Below are 25,589 nucleotides of genomic sequence, written 5' to 3'. Positions count from 1 at the left end.
TCGTAACGGCGGTGTACGAAAAAATTTGCCACCGCGTTTTCGGCGTGTCCGTGGAAAAGGGGCCGGCGTATCAGATAAATTCGCGACGCCGCGCGCCCGTTACGTGGCAAAGGAACGGACGCGCATACTTCATACGCGGCGAACCCGATACATCGATAATGACCCGCGCGATGGTGCGGCGGCTTCGAGCGGCTTCCCGGCGGCAGGACGGGAACAGGACAGGTAGGGCATCGGATCGGATCGTAAATAAAAATGAATCGGCGTCGCGAGGGGGGGCTGCCATAGATCAAAAGGTAGCTGCGGGCCGGCGAGCGGCGCGCGACGAAGAAAATAAAAAGAGAATTATTGAGGAGCGAAATAAATCAGGCCGTCGTGTGTGGTGTTCCCGATGGCGCGACGAGCACGCCGGCTGATGGTGTCGGAGGGGCTGCACTCCACGCTTCGAAATGAACGCGATAAGAGAAACACGTGTTGAGCACGCTTTCTCACCCTCCGCCGCCTACCTTCGCCCTCAACCCCTGTGTCTCGCGCCGATATATAAACCCTCCGACCCTCTTCTCTCTTCTCCGTCCTCCTCCGACCGCTTGCGCCATCCGCCTCTCTTCCCTCTCTCTCTCTCTCTCTCTCTTCTCTCTTTCTTCTTCTGCCTCTCTATCTCCTCTCTTTCTTCTTCTGCCGCTCCATCTCTCTATCTTCTATCTTTCTTCTCCTGTCTCGTCATCTCTCTATCTTCTCTCCTTCCTTCTTCTGCCTCTGCATCTCTCTCCATCTCTCTCTCTCTCTCTGTCTGTCTGCCTCTTCAACCCTCTCTGTTTTTCCAACCACCGTTGCCGCCGTTCTCAGACCAACGTACCTGTTCGTCTGCGCCTGACAATGCGGAACGAGACGTCGCTGATGTTTCATTGATCCAAGAGATAAGGATGGAGCACTACTGCCAAGATCCTCGATCGACAACGCTTGCCGATGACGGCACGCAAATCTGCTGGTACCGATCTACGCGATAACAGACTTCTTATGCAACTCATTCGAGTGTCTCATTGCCAGTCGTTGCGGATTTTTATGCAAGATATAAATTGTATCAGATGACTGTAAATCGAATGAGAATGTCTTTCGATATTCTGATCAGTTGGAAAGCTTTATAAAAACGATTTTGAATTTTTCTTGGGTATGTTTTATTTTATTTTTGATGTAGTTATTTTTGTCAGAAGTGTGATTCATGGAATTACTATTATTAATAATCGTTAATTAAGTGGTTCAAGGTCTGTTTAAAAACAGGTATAGACATTACCTTTTTGTTTGTTCGAGGTATATTAATTTATATGATATGCAGGATTAATGCGTAATATGTTTAGATATATAATATACATAATAAGAAATATAGAGAATTTATAAAAGAATATTGTTAGAACGAAAATAGATATATAAAATTTTGTGAAGACTTTTTTTGACTCTCCTTTAAGCATGCTAGTGATAATAATTTACATGAGAAAAATCATCGATTAGAAAATCAAGTGCACAACATTCCCTTACGAACAATATTTTATACACTTAGTACACTTGTGCACTTAGAATGGAAGAAAAATTGATTTTCCTCTCGAAGAAATATTTAAAGGTGTTTCAATAATAGTAAAAAACGTATTATAAATTTTTAAAACAATTTATTCGTTTTATTTGTCTAAAATGTGAGACTGTTAACATTTTTCGAATTATTTTTGTAGAAATATCAGGAATGATACTCTTCCATTGTTCGAAATGAGAATTGCTGACTGAAAAAGAGACAAATGGGTAGTTTATAGGAAATTGCTGGTGGAAACTGGTTTAATTAAGAACGAACGTTTCAGTCCAGGCAATAGACGGAACTTTTATGTTCCTAATAATTTGACTGGTTGCTAGGAAACACTGAAATCGATGGGACACAGACGACAGAGCCATCAACGTCTGCTTTAAGTAGAAACGTTGAGTTATGATCAGACAGGCGCCACTGTGCAGCACGTGCGAGACGATTCTCGCAGTCGATTTTCGCCAGGAATTTTAACAAACAAGCGGTCTGGTACATTTCACGCTCGTTTTAACGGCCCACTTAATTTTACTTAACAAGTTACTCATCTGTCCTTCATATCGATTTAACGTAATTACCAAATAAATAATCTGAGCCATTTATTTTGAGCCTTCAGTCCATTTGTCACTTTTTATTGTTAACTACAGTAATACGTGCATTATTCATTTAACAATTGCTATTATTTTAATCAGAATTAGACACTCCTTTTTCTCTTGTAAATATTTTTTTATATTTTTTTCAAACGCAAAATCTTAGATATTTAAATTTTAATGCAGATAGGCTTAAGTCATTTTAAAAATAGACAGACAAATTTTGATATTAGTCCTAAAATAATTTTAATTAGTTTCAATCTCTAGAAAATCAATTATTTATTGCCCCGTCAAATTCATCGTTCACCATTACGTCAATTTGATATAAAACGATAAATTATATAGAGAATGAAATATCTTCTGCGAGAAAGAATGTAAATAAGCCCTAAGGATTGTTACACTTCATTCCCGATCGAGTGAATAAAAATTCGCTCCCGTCGAATATATTTGAATTGTATTCTTCGGTACGGCGACGGAATTCGAAATTCTTTGTGCTCCCCTTACGGCCGTAAAAATATTGTCCGGTTCGGGAGTTGAAACGGAGAAATGGATAACTTAAGAGAGGGAGAGAGAGAGAGAGAGAGAGTTTAAAAGAGGGCGCCGACTACTGTCCCGGTAGCGAAAATTTGTCACAAACTTATCCAGTTCAAAAGTTGGCTCGGAGAATTTCATGATTCCAATCTAAGATTGAAGGAACCCGCGGAACAATGTTATCGAATTTATTTCCAGCTACCTGGCTCGTATTCGAGACGGAAACTTTAATATTTCCAACGATTTCTTTATTTAATTTTTCATCATTTTCTACGTTCCCGCGGTCCGCGTAAACCCGGGTCGAGGTTATCAGAAAAATTGATTAAACTTTGCCCCCACGTTCGTCGGTCGCGCGATATTTTTCCTCCGGACAATAATTTTCAATGTAAAGGCCGCGCGAGCGCGCGCGCGACGGGCGTCTAATAATCACCGGACTAGACGCATCGCCCTCGTAACAAGGGCGCGAAGGGCACAGTTAACTTCATAATTATGTGGCAAACGTCCGCCTCATTGTAATTCCGCGTGAATTATTAAGAAAGTTGTGCGAGAGTAAAAGCGGTTTGAATTGATAGGTACCACGGAGAGAGAGTCCGCAGAAAAGTGGCTCGAAATAACTCACACCGTGCCGCGCTAACTTTATAAGAACTTAATTCTATGATGCTGCCATAAACAAGCTTAATGTAACTTCCCAACTAATCCCTTGCGAAGCGCATTATCCAATCGTGGCGGGATGTGTCGGAGTACTTTTTAAAATATCACTGGTATCTCTTAGTTCAGAGGGAGAGAAAGAGAGAGAGAGAGAGAGAGAGAGGGGCATTTTCGAACAGCAGTAAAAAGAATTAAGGTAACCAGAGTTTCATAATTAGACAGGAGAGTGCCAGGTGCAGTAATAATCTGTCCTATAAAGAATATCATAGTAGTCAATCTTGACTTCTTGAATAAACTATGGACGGCAGGAAATGAGAATATTAAAAGCTTCTGAGCTAAAGAGTAATCGATATTTCTTCTAAACAGCTCTTCTTGTCAGTTATATTTATGCTTTACTTTCTGTTATAAAATCGATAAAAATTCAACTCCGAGAAATTAATATACTATTTTGAAACGGTATTTATTTTTATACTCGTCAAAAATATTTTTTCTCTTGTCTTTCATATTTAGATATAATTATTTTCGTACAAAATCAACAATAATTGAGGAGAGACTGAATTCCTAAGAAATTAAGAAAATATATTCTAGCGGTTGCTTGAAAATCAATAAAAATCCACCGCCGACAAAAATCCGCAAATATTCCCAGCGCACTCGGAAGGGACCCGTGATTTTATATTCGTTACTGTCGTCGAATATCTACGATTCTACACGCGTGGAATTTTTCTCGCCTCGGTCCCTGGCATGTCGCAGACCCCGCGCGAAGGCTCTCGAAAGCATCTCGAAGTTCGGAGAGCTCCGGCCATGCCCCCGATAATCGACCACATTGTTATCAAAACGCTGAGCGAGCGGCGACGTCGCAAGACTAACGAGTATTTTATGTAAATAGAGTTCATTATCCCCGGGGTATCTGGCACGGTGGGAGCGTCGCCCGCGATCGAAACGAACAATTAAAACTCCTCCGTTCTCGATGCGTCCGCGGATCCAAGAGATTCAATCTGTTTCGTTCGACACGACGAAATTTATAGAGGCGCGGAAACGTCCGGCGGGGGCCGCGTCTCCCGTCACGTATCCCGGCGAAATTAACGTTTCCGTCGCGCCGAAAATAAAAAGGAGAAACGCCCGAAAGTTTCGGCGACCGTCGTTTATTCGCCGGCGCGCTCGATTCGGAGATACGTACATTGAGAGGGGAGAGGGGATCGGCGCTCTCGTTGGACCCGTAAAATGGACCGAAAAATCTGGACGGACGGCCGAAGCGCGATTCGTATATTTCGAAAATATCCGCGATCGTCGGGGGTAACGACGCTCCTTTCGACAGCCGGCCGGATAAAAAACAGGCTGCGTGAATAACGATAGCTCGAGGAACGGACGACGGTGCTCGTCGATACGGAATAGGTTTTTGAACGCGGGCAGAAATTGTGTCCGCTGCTCGGGCGCAAACCAGCTGAATCTTATTTCTTTAATTTTATTTTTCCCGCCACTTTTTACTGTCTAGTTCCAAATCGCCGTGATCGAGAATCTCGCGCGCTTTTGTGCCGCGGTGATTGCATCGTCGCAAACTGTTCCAATTTTGATTAAGCACTTGTCGCTCTTGAATCTTGTTCGACAAAATTGAGAAGACACTGTACAATAGCCCATGAAGTGACACAGAAATAGCGTAAAATACACCTCTTTCATTTGATCAAAAACATTATTAATACTAGAACTACAAAGCCCTAAAAGTGATTAACGTGTATTATTTTATAACTATAATGAAATTAGATCTATTCTCTGTTGCAATATATGCTTGACTAAAGAAGTTGATCTAAAAATTCCTCATAAAAATATTTTGATAACATCGAGCATTGTAAAAGGAACAATTTATTGGTTTAGCAATTCCAGTGTCAACTATCTCATTTTTCTGACACTACGAAATATATCTAAAGACACAGATATTAATAGATTATTGAATTAATCCAAATGCGGCAACCTTTGTTCCCACACGATTCTAACAATCTGTTCCCATCAGCTCCATCGAAGACCATGCTCAGCAGCAGCGTCTATGTTCGTCCAGCTGTCGTGCAGCGGATTATCGACACACCGTCTGTCAGTAGCTCCGAAATAAATCGTCCATTTTCTTATCAGCGAAGTGCAGATTTCAACTCGCTAATATCGGCGCTCTCGCGGACCGGACGATTAAAATTTCACGGGAAATATACGCAACGGGGAGACCGCGCCGGGATCATATCGGGACACGGGCTGCTAAACGGGTTAACAATCGCGGCGAAAACATTTTATCGCGAAGCCGTAGGCTAGCCGGCGGTGTCTGCGCCGTTCTGAAACGGAAACAGGTTTTCATTCCGCCCGCGGAAAATTGCGGACCCGCACACGAGGCGACGCGCGCGAGAAGCGGAAGCCCGCTGAGAGAAAACGTCTAACTGGTAGAAAAGGTCGGGCGGAGGATGAGGTGGAGGGTGTGGCTGGGGAGGAGGAGATGGTGGAGGTTGGAGGAGGAAATTCTGCGCCGCCGATGCGAAAATTCAGCGCGACAAAAGGGTCCCGTGGGAATCGAGGAGCGACAAAAAGGGCTCGGTCGCGCGTGAGCCCCGTCAACGAGGGGTTGGCGATCGTTTTAAGAGAAAGATCCGCTCGACCTTTGAACACCGAGATGCCAGATGCTGGTGTCGGGTGTTCGATATCGTTTCGTAGGCATCTGTTACGAGTTCGCCAGCGTGTTTTTTTTTTTTACCCAAGCCTCCCGCCACCTTTTTAATAACGCCTTTCCGGTTGTCTGGCCATCGGCTTCCGGTCCCTGTCGCATCCGAGCGCGCCTCTTGATGAAAAATCTGCGGAACTGTTTACCGCAACCTCGTTCCGCTCGCTCGCGAGTCGAGTCCAGAACGACTAACAGTTTTATTTATGAGCTGTAATTCGCTCCGCGAAATTTTGTAATTTCGGAAAAGGGCCGACGCCTGTTTCGGCGAGCTAATTTATTCCGGGGAAGGGGAGATGGATCGAGGTGCTAAATTGGTTCCGTGATTGAGGCATTTTTACCGAGCTTATGAAATATTTATTCGCGATGCTCGGGAGCCGGCTAGACGTACCATTTTCGTTAAAACGACGCTGTAAAGATGCTCGGCTCTTCTGAAATTCAATCGGATCGAATCGAGAGCACCTTCCAGCTGTACACGTTAAATATTTAAAAACGAGACGGAATATGATGTAATTGCGTATTTTCTGGTTATAGAAACGTCGTGTTCGTGATTTTATTTTATCACTTCATTTAATTGCTTTATTTTACGATTTTATTATTTTATTTTATTATTTGATTCTTGTTATTCGATTATATTATCTGATTTTATCATTTAATTTTATCACTTGGTTTTATCATTTGATTTTATCACTCGATTTTATCATTTAAATTTATTTATTTTCAGGCGGCTGCCATTACGAGATGAAACGGAACAAATTCAAATAATTACAGTAACAACCAGCACGTGATAAATAAAATTTATTAAACATGTAACAAGGGAAAATTTTGATAGTAACAAAGTGACCGAGAATAAATGAATAAATGCATCGATATTAATAACAAAAACGTCGATTCCCCGGTGTTACAAATACCGGCAACAACCGTGCGTATACGACAAGAAGAGATAACGTTGATTAATCTTTCCGAAACCAGAAACTAGCGTTTCTATTCCGTTAGGATTTTAGCGACGAGAAAAGGTGGTGCGGGACGATTAATCGGAATCTTGATCGTAGGGCGGCTCGATAAATCAGAGTATTGGATTGAATGAGACGGCGGTCCTGTATGGAAACAGGGAACTGTTCCGATATGATAAGTACCTGAATCTCTGTTTACCTGTCCGGATAATGGAGACTCATGGAATCGATGTCTATATAGAGATAGCATAATCGGGACCCTCCATAAGCAGTATCGGGACAACAGGCAGTCTATTGTATCAGGCTTAAGGAGAAAGAGATCGTCTATAATCTGGCTATTCGAGGACCAAATCTACGGATTGATTCGATTCGAATCTACAGACGCGGTTGATTGAAAACTATTGATTAGCTTTCTTCGGGCGTAGAAAGATCTCACAAAAGTGTCTTCGAAATTAAGAAAAGTCGCGGAAACTTTCAGCCACTTTTGTATTATTCCTTGTCTGATCCACTGGCGAACCGAATCTACTGGTGAATTTAATTGAATTATATTGATTTCTTGAAGCTGACAAAATAACGTCACCCTTCGAATAATCTCCGAGGCGACCTAGATTCACGTGATCTTCTCTCATTCATTTTTCCGTCTGACCATCGGACGACCAAATCTACTGCTGCTTTTATCCGAGATTTATTTACTTTACAAGCCTGCTGAAATTCTGTTGATCTCGACGCGGACCCCGATTCGGAACACATTTAATTAAAACCCGCCAGCTCCGTCGACGGGTATTAACATGTTAGAGTAGCCTTTCGTAAAACCGTAATAATTTTCGTTCAGTAATTTTCTGTCGTTTTCTGCATACCGTGGGGTAATAATTATTTAAACATCCATTAAGAACGACGTTTCCCGCATTTATTGTGGAAACGTTTGTCCTTGTCCGCCGATTTCGAAAACCCTTTGACCGGTCCCCGACTGAATTTTGCATAGTTACTCGTCCGAATTGCAAAAAACATAAGTTATCATGGAACCCGGTGAACCCGGACCATAGAGGGAAATGATATTGTGCATCTGAAAGCGTTACAATATTCAATTAACCGTGCTGCAATAACGCCGCGTGCCCAGCATAGCAGAACAAAGTGACGTATTATATGAATTGGTAAATTATCAACCATTGCGGATTAATTTCGGTGTGTTGTGATTTTCGTGTTCCCGCGAACGTCTCTTCTTGTACTGCACCCAAGGATATAATAAAATACCTCGATTTACGCGCCACTGTTTTACGCGTGTCTCCATTTTTCGTTCAAAACGAACCTTTAAACGTGGAACGAACTTAATGAGATATTTCAGCGAATATCTTCGAATTTGTGAAAACTAGATAATGGAAAATATTACGAAAAAGTCAAATGAAAAAATTTATGTTGGCAATAAAAGTGAAGTCGAATATTTCAATTATTTCAAGCGATAGATCTAACGATTATGTGTCGATTAAAAATAAAAGAGTGATTGTTTAAAATTACAATAATATCGAATAAAATTTACCATTCTTTTTGGAAGTAACTATTTTATTTAAAATTATTTATTTAGTAAGTTATGTTACATAAATGTATTTCAAAAACATATACTAGCTTTTATACTATTTTCAAAGTAACCTAAGTCCATTTATATTGAAATTCAGATATTTAAGAGCTTGCATTTAAAACAAAGAAATATATCTATATGATATCAACGTATTATCTCGACTAAGTATACCTAAAAGAATTAAATTCACAATTTCCATCAAAAATGTGAGAAACTGATTTGCTCATTTTTAAAATAAATAAAGAAAATAAGTATATCCAGGTATCCCGAGCATGTAAAATACTGTGAAATAATAAAATCCCTCGTTTCTCGTTTCTCGAGGTAAAAGGGATTCGCGATCGAAGTCGTCGATCAGAGGGATCGATCGCATCGGGCCAATAGCTCCGGTGACACGTTATCTGCCATTATCGAAAGTGACAAAGATACGGTGGAGTAGGAGGAGGAGGAGGAGGAGGACGACGACGACGACGACGACGAGACAAACGGGAAACACCGTTTATTCGATTAGGACACGCGACAGACATACGTTATCATTCAGCGTGGGCGAAGTCTTATCGATTCCCAACACTTTCATCGTCGGGCATGCTTAAGGTAACTCGCGGCGTCACGTATCCAATAATTCTCCGGGGCTTTCGAAACATACGGTCCATCGCGAGGAACTTCTGTCCCCCTCCTGTAAATCACATTAAGCCCTCGAAGTCCCGTGACCGCGCGTAACGGGACGATATATCAATGGGGGGCCACGTGGTGCCGGACAAATTTCTCTTTCTCCTGAAACCCCCGCGCGCTCGCGCGCACGTCCCCGCTGCCATTCAGCTATCGTATTTTCGAACGCGTTTAAGTGCACCTAATTCCACCTCCGTCAAATCCTTACGAATGGCTCGACACGGTTACGTCCGCGAACCGCTCTTGAGACAGATACAAGCCCTGTAACGAGGAAACGATATAATTTTCCTGGCTTCCCGGCAGCATGGGACGAGGCATTAATAATCCTCGGGGAGAAAGTGGCGCTGGGAAAGGGTGCCAGGAAAGCTGAGAGCAGAGTAGTCGGCGACGACGTCCCTCTCGAACGCATCATTCGTTAGATTTCATTCGGCGAATGTGATCGCGTGAATAGATCGAGCGAAAATATCAGCGCGCCAGTTACTATAAAGATTTTAGTATTAAGATTATTATATAGTAAATATAAAGTTACTATAAAGACCTCTCACAAAGAACACGAAATGAATAACTATATTGCCTGAGCTATCATAACCCCTTCAGAGACGAATTTTGATAATCGGGAACAATCTACTTAATTTCTTCTTTTTTATTTATCATGCATTTCATTCGATGAGGCTTTTTCGGCATTTCTGAAGGATTCTGTAAGTGAATAACTTTTCACCGATTCTCATTTTCTTTATATTTAAAATAATCATAATTTTAAGAAAGCATATTTATAAAGAGCAACATATGCTTTTTATTTAGTAAATATATATTAATTGTTTAATGACGAAAGAAAGTAAGATGAAGGTTCTTCATTAATGAAATATTCCTCGATTCGGTTCACCAAGGCGATTATACAATTGATATATTTGATTGTCCCTGTGTCTACAATTAGAATAGGAGGAAGCCAGCAATTAATCCTTTGTGGAAGCAATCTCCGTTCGCCGAATTGGCTCGAGGTGAGAATTGTTCAGGATCAATTAGGCCACGCCATCGTAGGAGATTGAAGAGTTATTAACTTCTTCACGTGCGTTCGAGCCTGGAAGTTTTAAGTCAGACTCGCGATTAAACTTCATTAAACTGTAGTCAAGTTTCTAATGAGCGTGCCTGATGTTTATATACGAGTTTAATGAAAATTAGTCAAAGCCGAAGAAATTGCCTTTCCTATTCCTACGGAGGGGGGGCTCCTTTCGCAACGTGTTGCGCCCGCCGCGCGACACCGTAAACTATTTTTCCCGACGTCGGGAACTTTCACAATATTCCGCTATCCTCTAAATCCACAATTTTCCTGTCAGCTTTACCCCCGGCCCCTTCAGTTTTCCATCCGCTCGCTAACATAATTCCAGAAAGCGCTCTTTATCCCCCCATCAACGTTGGCACTGCCACGCGGATTAAAATCTTTTCACGTTTAATAATTTTCCAATTACTAAAAATTGCGAAGACGTGTTCGCGGAGTGGGAAATTCGTTCCCCGTAATTTTCCAGGAGAAATTTAAAAGCGTCTCGCACGGGACTGCCACTCGCGGCCGTGAAACACAGGGCCGACTGCCCTGCGTTGCACGGTGGTCTGAAAGGCGGTGGACTCGTGGTAAAAATTCAATTTTTCAACATTCACGTTTCGACGTAATTTTTGGCTTCCCACGTATTGACACTCCTCGGTGCTTCGAAATCGAGAATATTAACCATTTGCACTCGAATACCACCTCTCAGGCATCACTAAAAATTGTTATATTTTCCAAAATAATTGTAACGGTATGAAACTAATTTATACTTAAAAGACTGTTAAAATTGCAATTATTATACTTGAATAACAATAAATCAAAAAATAAAAATACTGTAGATAAAAAAACTTGTTTTAGATCTCAAATTAAAAGAGTTATTAATAAAACCCATGAATTAAAACCACGAGTTTTTAAAGACATTTCTTAAGTTCTTGCAGAAAAATATTTCCATCATTTTTCTACGTATCACAATATTTGAATTTGTGCCAGAAAGATTTCTTTTGTGGAAACACAATCTCTAACGTCGCGACGAATCGAGCGAGCCTAAAAAACGCTAAACAAATTCAAGCGGCGGCAAGCGAATTCCCAGACAGCTGTGCGTCGATCGGATTACAAAATTCTTTCGACGGCAGTGAGGGACATTTCCCCGGCCACGGTGCACTAAATCAATGACCATGCTCTCGATATACCGACGCTTCCCATCGGGCACTCCATCTTAGCGGACCCTCCCGGCGTCGCCGTTCCGATTCCGGGTGTGCATTCTTGATGCACTGGCGAAATGTCCCTCGATTTTCTCGAGTGCGGCCCTCAGATCGGGAAGCCGATAGCGCGTCGATAAATTACGCCGGCAGATTCCCGAGCCGATTTTTATTTATTCATCGTGACAGCGGCGGGGAAAAACGACGGGGAACGTCGGGACGCTCGCCTTACGGGCGGACGGGCGAGCATGGTACGTGCACGGCTGCAGGGTGGGTGCAGCGGGTACAAGGGGGGGATGGGGGATGGGAATTACGAGGCGGAGTAAACTCTTGCCCGTCCGATCGGATAAAGACGCGAGCGACTTCGATGCTGTCGGCGAGGAAAAATAGGGAATGAACTCGCGCGTGGGTGTGCGGGCCTCCTTCACGTGTGTGCCGCCGTACGTGTGGCACACGTGGGCTATTGTTTCGAGCCGTGATGTTCAGGCTGCCTGAAACTTTCACGATATCTGCTTCAGGAGTCGGCTGAATAAATGAAGAACGAAGGCGGTCGCGGCGGCGCGCGGACCGAAGAATACCGTGGAAATTTGTGCGACTGCGAGAACGAGTCGTGGTTGTTGCGCACCTTCGACGTCGCGACGGGGAGATCGTTTCCTCGAGGAGTAAGCGGCGCCGTAAAATTTTACGTAATGACGGTTTCGTAACTCTTTTCCCTTTATGACTGCGTAACGAAGCGGCGAGCAAACGCTGCTCGGCGGGGATCCAAGGGTTCCGTATCGCCGCGCTGTGCCCAAGTTTATGCCGGCAGTAGTTTTCCAAGGTTTTACTGTGAAATGTGATTGCCACGACATTATGCGCGATCCTGATTGCGACGGCGATGACGGATCTCGCGATTCACCGTCTGGGGATCGGGGAATTGTCGAAGTTTCCTCCGCGAATTCGTCGCTCGAAGATCTGACGTGTTCCATTGCTTGTACTCCTTGGATCTCGAGATCGACGTAATTTATTCGTCTTTTGATGAATGTTTGATTTGGCGCTGACTATATTTTTGTTTGTTTCTTTGTGGGAGTTTCGTTGCAGCTGAGACAGTATTTTCGGGGGTTGAGGAGATCAAACGGTGTATATGGAATGGGTTACGCTAGGGAGTTTGTGGACTGTAATGTAAATCGATTTTAAATTGCGTAATTTATTTATAATATTTAGCTGGGAGCGGCTAGGTTACGTTTTTGACCCATGAGACGCAAAATCGAATTTCTATTACCCCATTACACATGAATTTTGCTTCACACGCTTTAAAATAATGGTATTAATTAGTCGGCAATCGATTATCGATTTTGGGTGAGTCATAAATTATTTATAAACAATATTTTTACAGTCAAATAGATCAATTAGTGATTCATTCAAAATTAATCGTATTATAAAAATCACGTAAGTTAATCGTAAGAAACGTAAGGAGTATAAATGTCTTTGTTGTTTTAATCATTTTAATAAGGTATATATATGATACAAAAATATTCTCAAGCTCTTATAATGTCTTTTGCAATTTTTTTTCTCGTCTACACTTGCCGAAAACAATTTTAGAAACTTCAAACCTCATGAATCACACGATAATATCGTATTGAAATTTGTTAACTTTTAAGCTGCTGTAACTTCGAAGATATTAACAATATTTTGGTAAAACTGAACTTGTTAGGAAGCAGCAAGCTTCCGCTTTCGAATGGCGTCAGTTTCATTGCGATACATTGTTTAATTACGGAGATATCGTCGTGTAAGGACAAAGGTAATTTTTTGACATTTTACCGTTTCTGTCGCCCTCGCATGGTCGGACCTCTCGCTCGCACACTAGTCACTGACCCACCCCAACGGCGACGTAGTTGAGGCAGGTCAGTTTTTACTATACTATTAGTGCGTACGCGTTTCCAGGTATTCAGCTATGAATGGTCGCCCGCTCTTCATTCATAATTCGCTCAAACTTTGGACGCTTATATCTCAAGAACGGATTGAAATATCGACTTGGGATTTTAATGACATAATCACCATAACTTCTCCTTCGTTGTAAATGCCGTATGATCTATTAACATTAACAAAAATTATATTTTTATTTTGCAAATTAACTATTACAATTTTCCTGTAACAATCAAACATGATTCCTAAATACAGTGCATATTGTTGTAATAAATTATAAACTAATATTTTCAATATCCTAAGATTTAATGATAATGGAAAACAATTACTGTCGTGCTAAATAATTAATTATCGTTCTTGTGAGAATACTTCCTATCAATTCTGATATTTTTAATACAATTTAATTAATTTTATTGTAAACTTTAAGATTAATATCCCGTAAATAATATTGATAGCTTGTAAATTGGTTGTCACGGTGATCAATAATTTGCTATTTATTATTGAGATATTATTATATAATGTTTCAAATGTTAGATAGGTGTAAAATAAATGAAATAGATAAAATAAATATTATGTAAGGCTATTATTATTAAAATATAAAAATATTTAAGCCGGAATGACCGGTCGGTAAAGTGTTGATCTTTTCTATTCAAGCTATTTCAACCATAAATCTAAAATAATTTTCCTAGCTTTTAATATTTTTTATAATATTTCCATTTTATATAACAAAGTGCATTTTATGAATGTGAAATTGAGGCTTATAACTCAAGCAACAGTTACACTTTTAACAATTTCTTAAATGTAAAAATTGATAATAACAATTTTAGTGGTGCCCCGTAGTCACCATTCGAGTGCAAAGGGTTATAAAATTTGACATTCTGCATTTCCCACGATGCAACGATCATTTCCAATGAATACATATTGAAAATTTGTACTCTGACAATCGCATCTGACAATTTTCGCCAAGTTCCAATAGCAATTGTACAAGCAATCATGGCTTACAATTAGGTAATCTGTTCGAATGAATGAGGTTCATTTACGGGGCAATGGTGTTGCTCAGATGTTGTGCCGATTAATGGGCGAAGTCTTCGGGGAATCGGCGACAAAGCTTACCCGAATCCCCCGGATTTCGCAATATTTCGTCGACGAAACGCTTTGAAGGCTTCGCCTCTGTCAAGGGCCCGGTGATCATCCGCGTAATTAATTCTCATCGGGCCGAGGGCTGGTAGAGACGACCAGGACAAATTGGAGATATTTCGACGTACAGGAGCCGGTAGCTTTCGATTCTTCGAGCGGCGCTTGTTCACCGCCGGATGTCGCCCAAGTTCCACCGAAGCTCGCCCATTGAATCCCGAACGCATTCCAGCCGGAAGTAAAAGGAGGAGCGGCGCCGTTGCGAGGTGGGCCGCGCCGGCCGATGGTGGAAGGGCTACGCTCGCCGGAGCTATCGGTATTCTAATTACTCGCAGCACGAAAATAGCGCAGGAAGTTGGAACGCGTAATTACACTCGGGGATGGCGCCTTATTAAGGTATCTCATTTTCTTCAGAGGCTACGGGGACCACCCCGGTCGATGGCTTCTGCACCGTAGTTCTTCATCCAGTTTTATCCAATAAAGGTGCACCGATCCTCCTGCTGGAAAATACGAGCAGATCCCAGGAGTCACGACCGAAGAACCCGCGACGGTCAACATCGACGGCTAATACCGCCGGCAAAAAGCACCTTTTCAGGTTTAGTTAGCTTACTCTCCTCCCCTCCCCTCTCCCCCGCGGCCCCAATGGTCCGGGACCCGGGGCTCGAACTTCCTCGAAACGAGCGGACATCTTGGAATTGAATTACCAACGGATGGAGACGACGATCTTGTTAACAACGCCGGCGAATTTCTCGATCCGATTCCGCGATTGCCGTAGCGGCCAATCAGCCTCGGACAAATCGACAAATTCGGGATTAGAATTATCACGCGAGAAAAATGCATCGGTGCTGCCATGAAAGACCTGCTCCACGGAGAATTGATTTTTAGTCAATTCGTTTCACAATCGCCTTTGTCGTCTTTGTGCAAGATTTGTACAAGATTTTTCAAGACGGTTGTAAGAATAATTTTTATAATTAAAAGAAAGTGTAACAAGATTATTAAATTCTTCTGATGCCTTTGCAATTGTATATTACAGCTACTAATTTTAATAATAAATTAAAAACTCACGTTTTGTTAACTTTATTTGGTACTACAGTAACAAAAATTTAAAGAACACATTTTGTGCATCATTGTATACAATATACGTAGTTATAGTTTCATTGAATGCGGTTTGAAGAAATATTTCAACAACACTTCTTCCTACTTTGATTCCGAGGAGCAAAGTTTGTACCCCGTCCCTCGGTTTGTATATTTTCGAAAGGATTCCTTCAGCTTCCGAAAACGGCAAGAAATCAACAATTTCCAACAGTGCTCGTTCCTCTTAAAATTGCTAGCAGCCAGTAATTTTCTGGTGTGGGGAGGGGGGGTCTAGAAAACACAGCCAATTATCTTGGTGCCAACGTCATCGAACTCGGGGTGGAACTCCATTACGACGGTTCTTCGCGTTTACAAGCAAAACTTGGTTCGTCGCTCCTCCCTTTGACACAATGCCAGGGGATAGCTGTCGCGCGATGCGAAATTTAAAGCTCCTCCGTCGGGCTCGTGTTGGTCGCGCACGTACGCGAACCGTGACGGTGTGGTGGTCGCGTGCGTGTGCGGCGTCGAAGAGGGTTGCGACTGCGGGCTTACATCAGCGGTGATTAATTCTGGAAGATTAGCAAAACCGGGCCGCCGGAATTACTGCCGGGAGAATACCATCCGAATCACAGTGTCTGCATTAGATCGCGCTAATTAGCCTACCGTCCGAGCCACGGCTCGAGAAGAAGAAGGGTGGGGCGGGGTGTCGGGCGAGGGGGGTGGGGAAATTGGTGGAAGAGGGATCCTCTCGGATCTTTTGAGAAACGACGAAGACGTAAGCCGCCGCGGATTGGCTGAGCCTTTAACATGCTTTTAACCCGAAGTTACACACACTCGCGATTAAAAGGAAAGTACTTTCGAGTTCGGAGTAGTCGGCTGGCGGCGCAGGGGTCTCAAAACGGGGGCGAGCTTTCTTGGCACGTTCTCATACACGGGCTTCCATGCGAATGTTACGACTATTGCAGTCTGGGGAGTTTCGAGCGAGAATTAGCTCGGCACGATTAAGCTTACGTTCCTTGGATCGAGATTATCGTTAGCGGCAAGTGATTTAGATACGAGCCGGGGGAGGCGCCGTGGAAAAGTTCGTGGCGCGCTCCGCGCGAGTACGCGATAACGTTCTTAATCCGGCCGATCGGCCGCGGAACAATAGCTGTTACATAATTTTCTTTTACGCGGGATTAGAACGCTTAAAGTCTTTGATTAGACCGGCGTTCTCTCTCGCGCGCTGCCCCCCCCCCCCCCCCCCCCCCCCGGGCCCTGTTGAACCCGTAACAAAAGTCTACGCTCTTCCACGGGAATTGGTAGAGGAGACTTTTATGCCTGCTGATACCAGGCCGGTATTAATATTTAACACGGACCCGGATATCCGGCTATCTTGCGATTTTGTCGGGCGGAATTTAATAACGGTGTTACGGCACACGCCACGCCATTTTGTTCTATCCGGTTCGCGCGTTTGTTTTAATCTTCGAGCATTCGCAGCGCGTCCACGATTCTCTAAAATTCTGTTCACCTCTCTTTTTCGTGCAAGGATTTTTTAGCTTTATTTCGCACACAGACTCCGTATAGTGCAAGTCGGAATCCATAAAAGAATTTTATTGCATTTATTGCTGTTAAGTGTATAAAATAATCCTGAATCATTTTGTATATGTAGTCATGTTAGGAACATTGTTAATAAAAGGGTATAGCTGGAGGAAAAAAGATATTGAGACCGTGAATTTGATACTTAGAAATTATTATTATTATTTATCAGTAAACGAGCTGGAAGCCTTTTCTGTAAATAATAGTTTATGTTATTATAGCAATTGTTAATAAAAAAAATTCAACATTGTTAACAAAAGGATACTGCTAACGATATTCTTTAATATTGAGACTATGAATCGGTGCTTGAAAATTATTATTATTATTTATAGGTAAACGAGCTGAAACCCCTTAATACACATAATAGTTCCTGCTATGATTGCTCAACTCGTAGAAATCGATTTGTCTAACCAAAGATGAACAATCGATATGATTGTTAAATGTATGATAAAACGATCTGCAATTTTTCTACGCTTTGGGAACATGTATAAGTTAGTCGCATTGGGTATTGTGAAATATACATGATCGTTAAATGCCATGGGGCGGCCAGATTTGTACACATAAAATCGGAGCTATCTATGTTGAACTTTTTGTATCATGGTTTCATGAATCGAGGATATTGGAGACCATATTATCGAAGCGTATTCCGCGATGGGTCGTACAAGAAAAATGTATAAGCGTCTGAACGTATGCACGGAATAAAAATCAGTTGCAAAATGCTCACTGGTCAATAGCTATTCTATAAAATGGTTCTGAACGAAATGGATGACTGTAAGGTTTTTAAAAAAAAAATATGAAAGTACGATATTAACGTAATAATAGCTGGAATATTTTAAGAGCTTTACATCACATTACAAAAATGTAACTTATAAAATATGAGACAGTTAAATTAAGTTATAAGATACATTGTTTCGTTAAAAATAACTTTTATTTAGATTTATGATTACGTTTTATATTTTTAATTGTATCTAGGGTGCAATCAAGACAAACCATTTGTAGTTTTCCAGACAACCATTTTTAATAACTCGGCACTTAACGTCAAGAAAACGACTACATTTAGTCATCCGTACCGCGTTAAAAAATTGAAATTGTTTCTCGGCCGTGCCAGAGGGTAATTGATCTTCTCATTTCCCGCGTAGCAGTGTAGCGGGGAGCTTCCAGCGAAATAAAATAAAAGTCTGCCGGAACGTCTCGACTTTCTTGGAATAACAAGCGTGAGAATTTATAACAGAAGATCCGCAATCCGGGCCGCGACTTCCTTGTTCTCACGCATCGCGTGCTTCACTTGTTTAAAAATTCCGAGAACTGTTTGCTGCGCTTCGCTTTGGAACTTCCCGATCCCCCGGTAAATCCAATCCAAGTTCCCCCCATCGAATAAGAAACGAAAACTTTCGAACGGTAGCAGATCCAGCCGACCCTCGAGCTAGTTTCGCCAGCTAGCCGGCTCGTTCGCTCGCTCGCTCGCGCGGAACCGTCCTATTTATTTCTCTAAATTGTGTCCCGACGATTTCATTCCTCCCCGACTCCGAAACAAGCGAAACAAATGACGTCGGCCGTGTCCCGGTTATGAGAAACAGGAAAGCACGAGGAGCCGAACCCCCAAGCAATTTTAAACGGCGTTCATTGTCCGCGGCTGCACGCGAGCGGCGCCGTGAATCGGTGGGACCAACTCCCCGTCGCCTCGTCGTTATTTACTCCTCGGGAAATACGAAAGGAAACAATAAGAGACACGCGGATTAGCATGCGCGCGGCGCCGGGCTTCTTCTCCCTTCACCGCCGCCGCCTCACCCTCCCCCCACCCGCTACGGCGCTCGTCCGCGGGTGACGTAATTAACAGAGGGATTTAAGATTAACCAGGCAAGAATTAGAGAAAAGAAAATGGCATTCAAGCAGCGGCTGCAGGTAGACCGACAGAAACAGGATTAAGTGCGCGGAATTCGAGAACGGGGAATCCAAGGTAATTCTCGCTTAATCCTCGGACCATGGTTCCCGCGACAAGCCGTTCGCTTCCGTTCGACTGCGACTACAGTATTTTCATCGCGATATCGTCCGGTCCGACGATAATCCTATCCCCGATATTGCCCCCCCCCCCCCCAGCCCTCCCCATCTTTAATGCACTAAAAATCCATCCTGTCCCGGGTTCGGCGCACGTCCGTTTCCGAACCGACAGAAATAAGATTCTATATCGGACCGAGAGCTGCCTCGCCTCTCGCGGAGAAACTTCGCCTCGGCCGAAGACCGATCGTCTGTCGGTTCCATCGATCCCTGATTACTTTCATCCATCGCTACGAAACGATTTTGTGCCATTGTACCGTGCAATTAAGAGGGATGGGGTGTAACGTTGCGGCAATTACCTGAAACACCGTGTTCTCCCTTTGTAATCACGGTCCGCCGGGCTCGTTATAATCGCCTCGTCATCCCCCGCCGTTTTCTCGCGCTGAACTGCCCATTGGCCGGCCGCTGACCAATGCAGTTGTCCCTGAACACCTTTCGCTGCCTCGCGATAATTACGCTATACACGATTCTGCGGCGCTTGATGATAGACGGAGCCGTGAACGCGGCTAATGCACACTCTTTTAGGGCGGTGACGAGATTCAATGAATATGTCCAATCTTAATTTATTAATGATTTAAAACATGAAAACTTACCGCAAGAATATTTTTATAATATCGACAATTTTAAAAGAAAAAATAGAGGAAATAAAAAAAAATAGAGAAGTAGAAATTTTTTAAGATAATTATAAGAATCAGAAATTATATAGAAAGACATTGTTGCATTTTATAATTTCGATAAGTTGAAAGTGGCATAATAAAATGATTAAATCGTTCTTAAGTCTTTACAATTTTCTATCGCAGTCCAGTCATTGCTGCCATAAATATAGCAATTGTTCAAGAGGCTCCTAGGTTTCCTGTTTTAATAAATAATATAAGAACCTCCTTGAAAGCAATTCTTCCTATACACATTGCTACTTAAGAAATTTTAAATATATTAAAATAGTAACGCACAAGAAAGTGCTTGCCTTTATTATTTTTAAATAAAGAAAGTCCTAGACTTGTGCAATTGTAGCAGGAAACATCGATCTCCAATCCACGGTTTTTAAATGCAGACTATACAAGTCGTTCCCATTTTCCTCCTTAAGAATGAAAGAGTACGCGATCCTCGGCTATAAATACATACGTACCAGCCAACATTGATTTTCAATGCGCCTGAAATGTCATCCATAAAGGAAGCTTCCTCTCCGTAAAAAACAAGTCTGGGCATCCTGTTCATAAGCTTTTCAATCCTCATCGCATGAAAAACGTGGGTTCTCTGACGGACGGGGGGTCTATCCGATTCCGATAAACAATTTGTCTGATCAGAGGTTTCCGAGATCCGCGCGGTACAGCTGTTCTCGGGTTGCCGTGCACAGGTATCGGTCTATCGGCGAGAGCTATCATTAAGCCCGGCTCGGTCCAAGAATAAATGTTCCCTAACGATGGTTCTAAGATGTCCATGGGAACAGATTTATATCCGGGGTCTCATTACTCAAGTTACGCCTCGGCATCCCCGTTTGATCCCCGGATAGTCCGGCAATTAAGTTCCCGTTTCACGATCCACGCGGCCCACGATCCTCTGACGGGTGTTTTTATTTGCAGGTGGGACGGAAAGAAGCAACACGAGCCACGCTGATGAGCGAAATCGCCGGCCCATTAGTGCACCATCCAGCGAGTACCGCCGTGGGGAATAAGAGAAAATAGCCGGCCGACGCCGTAAAAACGATAATAGAGCCCGATTATCGAGTCCCGGGAATAAGGAAACAACGATATCCTCGAACGAACGACTATCGATAACCTCCGATAATCGACCGAGAAAAGAACGAGCAGCGAATAAGAGAGACCGAGAGAGATCACACCGGCGCCCATTGTCATCGATCCGAGTGGTCGCGCGCGCGCGCGATTATTCATCGATCCGGTCGGATCGGTTCGATCTTGCCTAATCCATGCCAATCTGGGAACGAAGCGCGACCAAGAATAGCGCGCGGCGAGAAGTTATTTCGATAGGGACGATATCGAGATAGTATCGGGCAGCCCGGGGCTTCCTGAAGTTCGATAGCCAGAAAAACCGGGAGGGTGTCGGCCCCGAAGAAACCTCGGACGAGCGACGCGGCTAGGAACGCGTGCAGTTGGCCGGCTTCGTTCGGGTATCGCCGCTCATTTCCTTTTATCTGGGCCGATTCACATTCGGCCGACGAACGTCCCGTTTCACATCCTCCCACGTCGTGCGCATAAAAATATAACGACGCGGCCCACGGCTCATGAGGGACGGTGGCACACGGACGACGTGTGTGGCTGGACGAGGATGACGGAGCGGGGCCACGCGATACCGCGGGATCGGACGGTATAATCTCATAAAACCCGGGCGAAGAGTCCATGCACCGGGGACGGTAAAGCCGTCGACGACGTCCCGGCGCTGGGAATTGGTACGCTGCGCATTCCTCGGGGACAGTTTCGACGGCTCGCCGACTGGGCTATCCCCTCAACGGTGGCTGAAGTGGCCGTGGTATCACCTACGGATACCGTTGTTCACGTTCCACCGGTGAAAACACTCGACGCGAGGCGCACAGATCGCGGAAGGAAACAGCTCCGATCCGACAAACGGTGCTCGATGACTCGTTCAAATGGAGGAAGAGAGTCTGTCGCGTGACTCACGCTCGGGCATCGCCGTCGGTGATAGTGTGTAGCGGAGACATCACCGCGGAGACACTGGACTTCACTTTGTTCGCCGGTTGTTGTTATGTCTTCGGACAAGTGTTCGCCGATCTGTTCCGTGCTCGAGTAAGGATTACCATGGATCACGTGCACGTGAAGTCGAGGTCAGCCTCGAAGAGCAACCCCACCAAGATGGCGTGCGAGAAGGCGACCAGGAGGCTCAGGAGCATCCTGGTGAAAGCGTCACGGTACGGTGTCACCACGACGGAGGTAGCCAGGCTGCCCACGGCCAAGAAGCTGATCCCGCAGAGGGATCACGGATGGAAACTGGCGGTGTTCCTGCTGCTGATGTTTGGCGGGGGTGTGATCGTCGCGCTCGCCTGCACCGCGAGGAAAGGATGCTCGAAGCTCGAGGAGATCGTAAGTAGAAATGACTTCTGAATTTTTCAATTCCTCGCGCACACCTGGCGGCAACCGAGCTGCCGCCTCCACGGTATAGTTTTCGGGGATTGCATTGGATGGCGTTGAGTATTACTGGGTTTTATCCAAGATGGTATCGTGCTAAAATAGAGGCTTTGCATTCGAGCAGGGTACATTAACGAAAATTAATACACAGAAAACTCTGCTGTAATTTGAAGAGACTGCAGGGTACCTTGGAGGTTTAATGATATTTTCAGTTTCCCTGAAATTGCGTAAGAATCTGCTAAGATACTTTGGAGAACATAGTTCGAGTATATAAAATTTTACAGTGTTTATTAGTAGAAAATAGCGGACTAGAAATGCTATAGTTTTATCACTAAAAACTCCGAGCTATCTTGGAAGTTTAATAATATTTTCGCTTCTCTGTAATTACATAAAAATGTACTAAAACACCGTGGGGGTAAACTCGTCCAATTATCCTGTGACATACGTTAGCAAAAAACAGTGTACTGAAATTTCAGCTGCGATAAGGCTTGCAGTATATCTTCGAAGTTTAGCGACATTATCTGTAGTAAAAATCTGCTGAGACTAAAATATTTCCGAGCACTGACTTTAATATAAAAAACTTGCAATACATTAGATAAAAAACCACCAACTTACCTAAGACATCACACACTATCTAACACATCGCACACTACCTAACACATCATACCCTATCTAAAACAGTAAAGAATACCTCGTCGCACAAAAATCTCACAATAAATTCCCTCAACCGCCTCCAAAGAAAGCTATCAAAACCACCTCACCAAAAAAGACACCAAAAAATAAACAGCCGACGCCTGAATCGACTAAAAGGCACAAAATCGTGGAGGAGATATCGGGAGCATTTCCGCCGGTCGGTGAACAGAAACATAAAGCTTTCAAAGAAATATGAAAAAAACTGGCGCGGCAAACAAAAACCCCGCAAAAGGGAAGACCCCAAATGAAATACGGGCACCGAACCGTGGTGAAATGTGGCTGCGGCGAAGCGTTCGATTTCGCGAGCGCGCACAAACTTATTCGTTCCGCGCGGCAATTAAAAAGGCTCCGCTGCCCGAAGCTGGTCAGGAGCTTACGCAAGAGCAAGCTGTGTCTCGCCGGCGGACGGAGTTGCAAGAACGCGCGGAGCGGAAGTTGGAGAGTGCAAGCCGTACAAGGTCTGGTATTCGTGTAGCCGAGCAAAACAGGTTGGAATCGGAGCGCCCCCATCCCCCGTTCTGATCGGCGGCAACTGGTGCGCCGGCCAGGGGTTGCACAATTAAGCCGGTGCCTTACGTGCGACGATTCATTGGTTTTTCACGTGGCAGGTCGTTGATCGCGCGGCGACCGCAGATGGCACGAGAGGGGTGCATGCGCGGCCATCGACTGCCGGTCACGTGGAACGGAGAAAGCACGGTGGGCCAAGAGAAAGTGAGATGAAGCTGGGAATAGCGGTCTAGCCTTGAGCTGGAAAGAGGCTGAATACCGTGGGGGGCGGGGAGCAACGGAAACGTAAACGAGGGTGGCGATGGGGATGAGAAAGGAGACGGGTAGAAGGCGGGAGATAGGGAGAAGGACAGGCAGAAAGATAGATAGAGGAGGACGAAACCGTGTTAACGATGTTTCGTGTAGAGAGGTGGCCGGGCGCTGAAATTACAGATCAAGGGGTTTCTAAACAATTACGCTGTCGGCAGGAGGTCAGGCCGAACAGCGTGAGGTTAGAGGTTACGGCTCGCAGGAGCCAAGGCTTGCGGCCTGCGGCTGGTTGCGGACGAGGGTCGAGGCTAACAGGAAGTGCTCTCTCACCGCCGGCCAATCGACGGGTGGGCTGCATCGCAGGCTGCTAGGGAGCCGTTGCCTCCTATCCTCTGATATTCTCCCGGGTGTTCCCATTGTCCCTACGGGTGAAAAGACCGGCGAAGGAAAGAGAGGGAAGGTGAAGAGGGTCGGATTCGAGCCGCGCGAGGTTAAGAGCAGCGCGAACAGCGGCGACGGAGAAGAGAGCGGAGATGGCGAGACGTGAGACGGAGCGAGCGAGGAAGAGGGACGTGTGTTGCAGCTTACTGCTCTCCATAAGCTATACACGGTTACCGGTCGGGTCGATCGATCGGTCGCAATAACCACAACTTGGAAACTTCCTACCCTCCCGCCCTTTGATTCGTTGGCAGGATTGGTAGCGATTTTCACTGACGTGGCACGAAGCCGAGCCGTGATCATCGGCCAACCGACTGATTGACGGTCAGAAACATTGGCCCCGGGCTCCGATGAAACCTTTCGACCGCGTTACCGGTGACCCACCTTCGCCGCTCTACGGCCATTCAGTCACGCGAAGTGGAACTACGTCGTCGTCTACGGTGCCCGTGGGGTACGTGCTCTCGCTGCGGAGCCTGATTCCGTGGCCGCCTGGGTCCCGGCGGGCCTCGGGGAGATCCGTGGCAGGAAACACGAGGGGAGAGGAGTCTCTCTTTGATGTCGACGAGCAGATCGGTCTCTGCGCCGTCGCTTATATACAGCTTGTTAACGCTATCTCTCTGTACGCTTGATGGACGCGGATGCATATTCGGTTAGGCGAGCCCCGGATATACAGGGCACCGCCGGTGCTCGACCAGAAAATCTAACGTTGGACGATAATGGCATCGAGCGGTCCGGTCCTACGGCTTACCCTCTCTCGATATCTCTGGCTCGCTCAGCCCTTCCCGCCCTCTCTTTCCCTCTCGGGATCCCTCTGTCTGGCCCTCGCCGCCCTAACGGAGACTGCCAAGGGAAACACCGCGCCGGCCTTAGAATCACGAGAGCAAACTTCATTGGGAAAGGTTTAATCACTGTTGATTGAGGAGCGGAGGATTTTAGCCGGGATTCTGACCGACGCTACTTTCCGTGTTTGGGATAATTAGCCAGAGTTCACGGGAGGAACTTCCGAGCCTCGTGTGTGCTGCGGCAGAGGAAAGTGTTCCGTCTAGACGATCATCGGGCAAGTACCTCGGTCCGGGGGGAAAATTAGGCATTGTGCTTGCCGGTTGCGCGGAATTCTACAGCTGACGTGTTTTCGGAATGTTTTCTGCGCCGAATCGTATTTTTATGTTTAGTTGATGCGGTCTTTTTGAAGTGTCTGTGTAGTTACTGTAATTATACTTTGCGTTTGAGTTTATCATAACTTTTTTTGAATGCAATCCTTTTTTTAATTTATTATATATATTCTTTTTAACTAGTTAGCTGTTTTTAACAACATTTTGTGTTTGATTATAATTGATTGATGACGACTATACTCATCAAAAATAGTTAACGTGTTTATTGTCATAGCAGTGTCTATAAAAGTCGGACAAAAT

General features: G+C 44.4%; 1 protein-coding gene across 1 annotated transcript in view; it reads left to right on the top strand.

The window, feature by feature from the left end:
• LOC144468124 (uncharacterized) overlaps window positions 1–25,589 on the top strand; it is an 87,303-nt gene that overhangs the window by 15,927 nt on the left and 45,787 nt on the right. Inside the window, exon 2 of the mRNA XM_078177332.1 lies at window positions 20,773–22,245. Coding sequence (XP_078033458.1) covers window positions 21,964–22,245 — 282 coding nt within the window. The 5' untranslated portion in view covers window positions 20,773–21,963. The remainder of the gene's footprint in view (window positions 1–20,772; window positions 22,246–25,589) is intronic.

This window comes from Augochlora pura, chromosome 3 (genome assembly GCF_028453695.1).
Source record: "Augochlora pura isolate Apur16 chromosome 3, APUR_v2.2.1, whole genome shotgun sequence".
In the NCBI taxonomy this organism is placed as follows: Eukaryota; Metazoa; Arthropoda; class Insecta; order Hymenoptera; family Halictidae; genus Augochlora; species Augochlora pura.
This window is presented reverse-complemented; position numbering and strand designations above follow the sequence as displayed.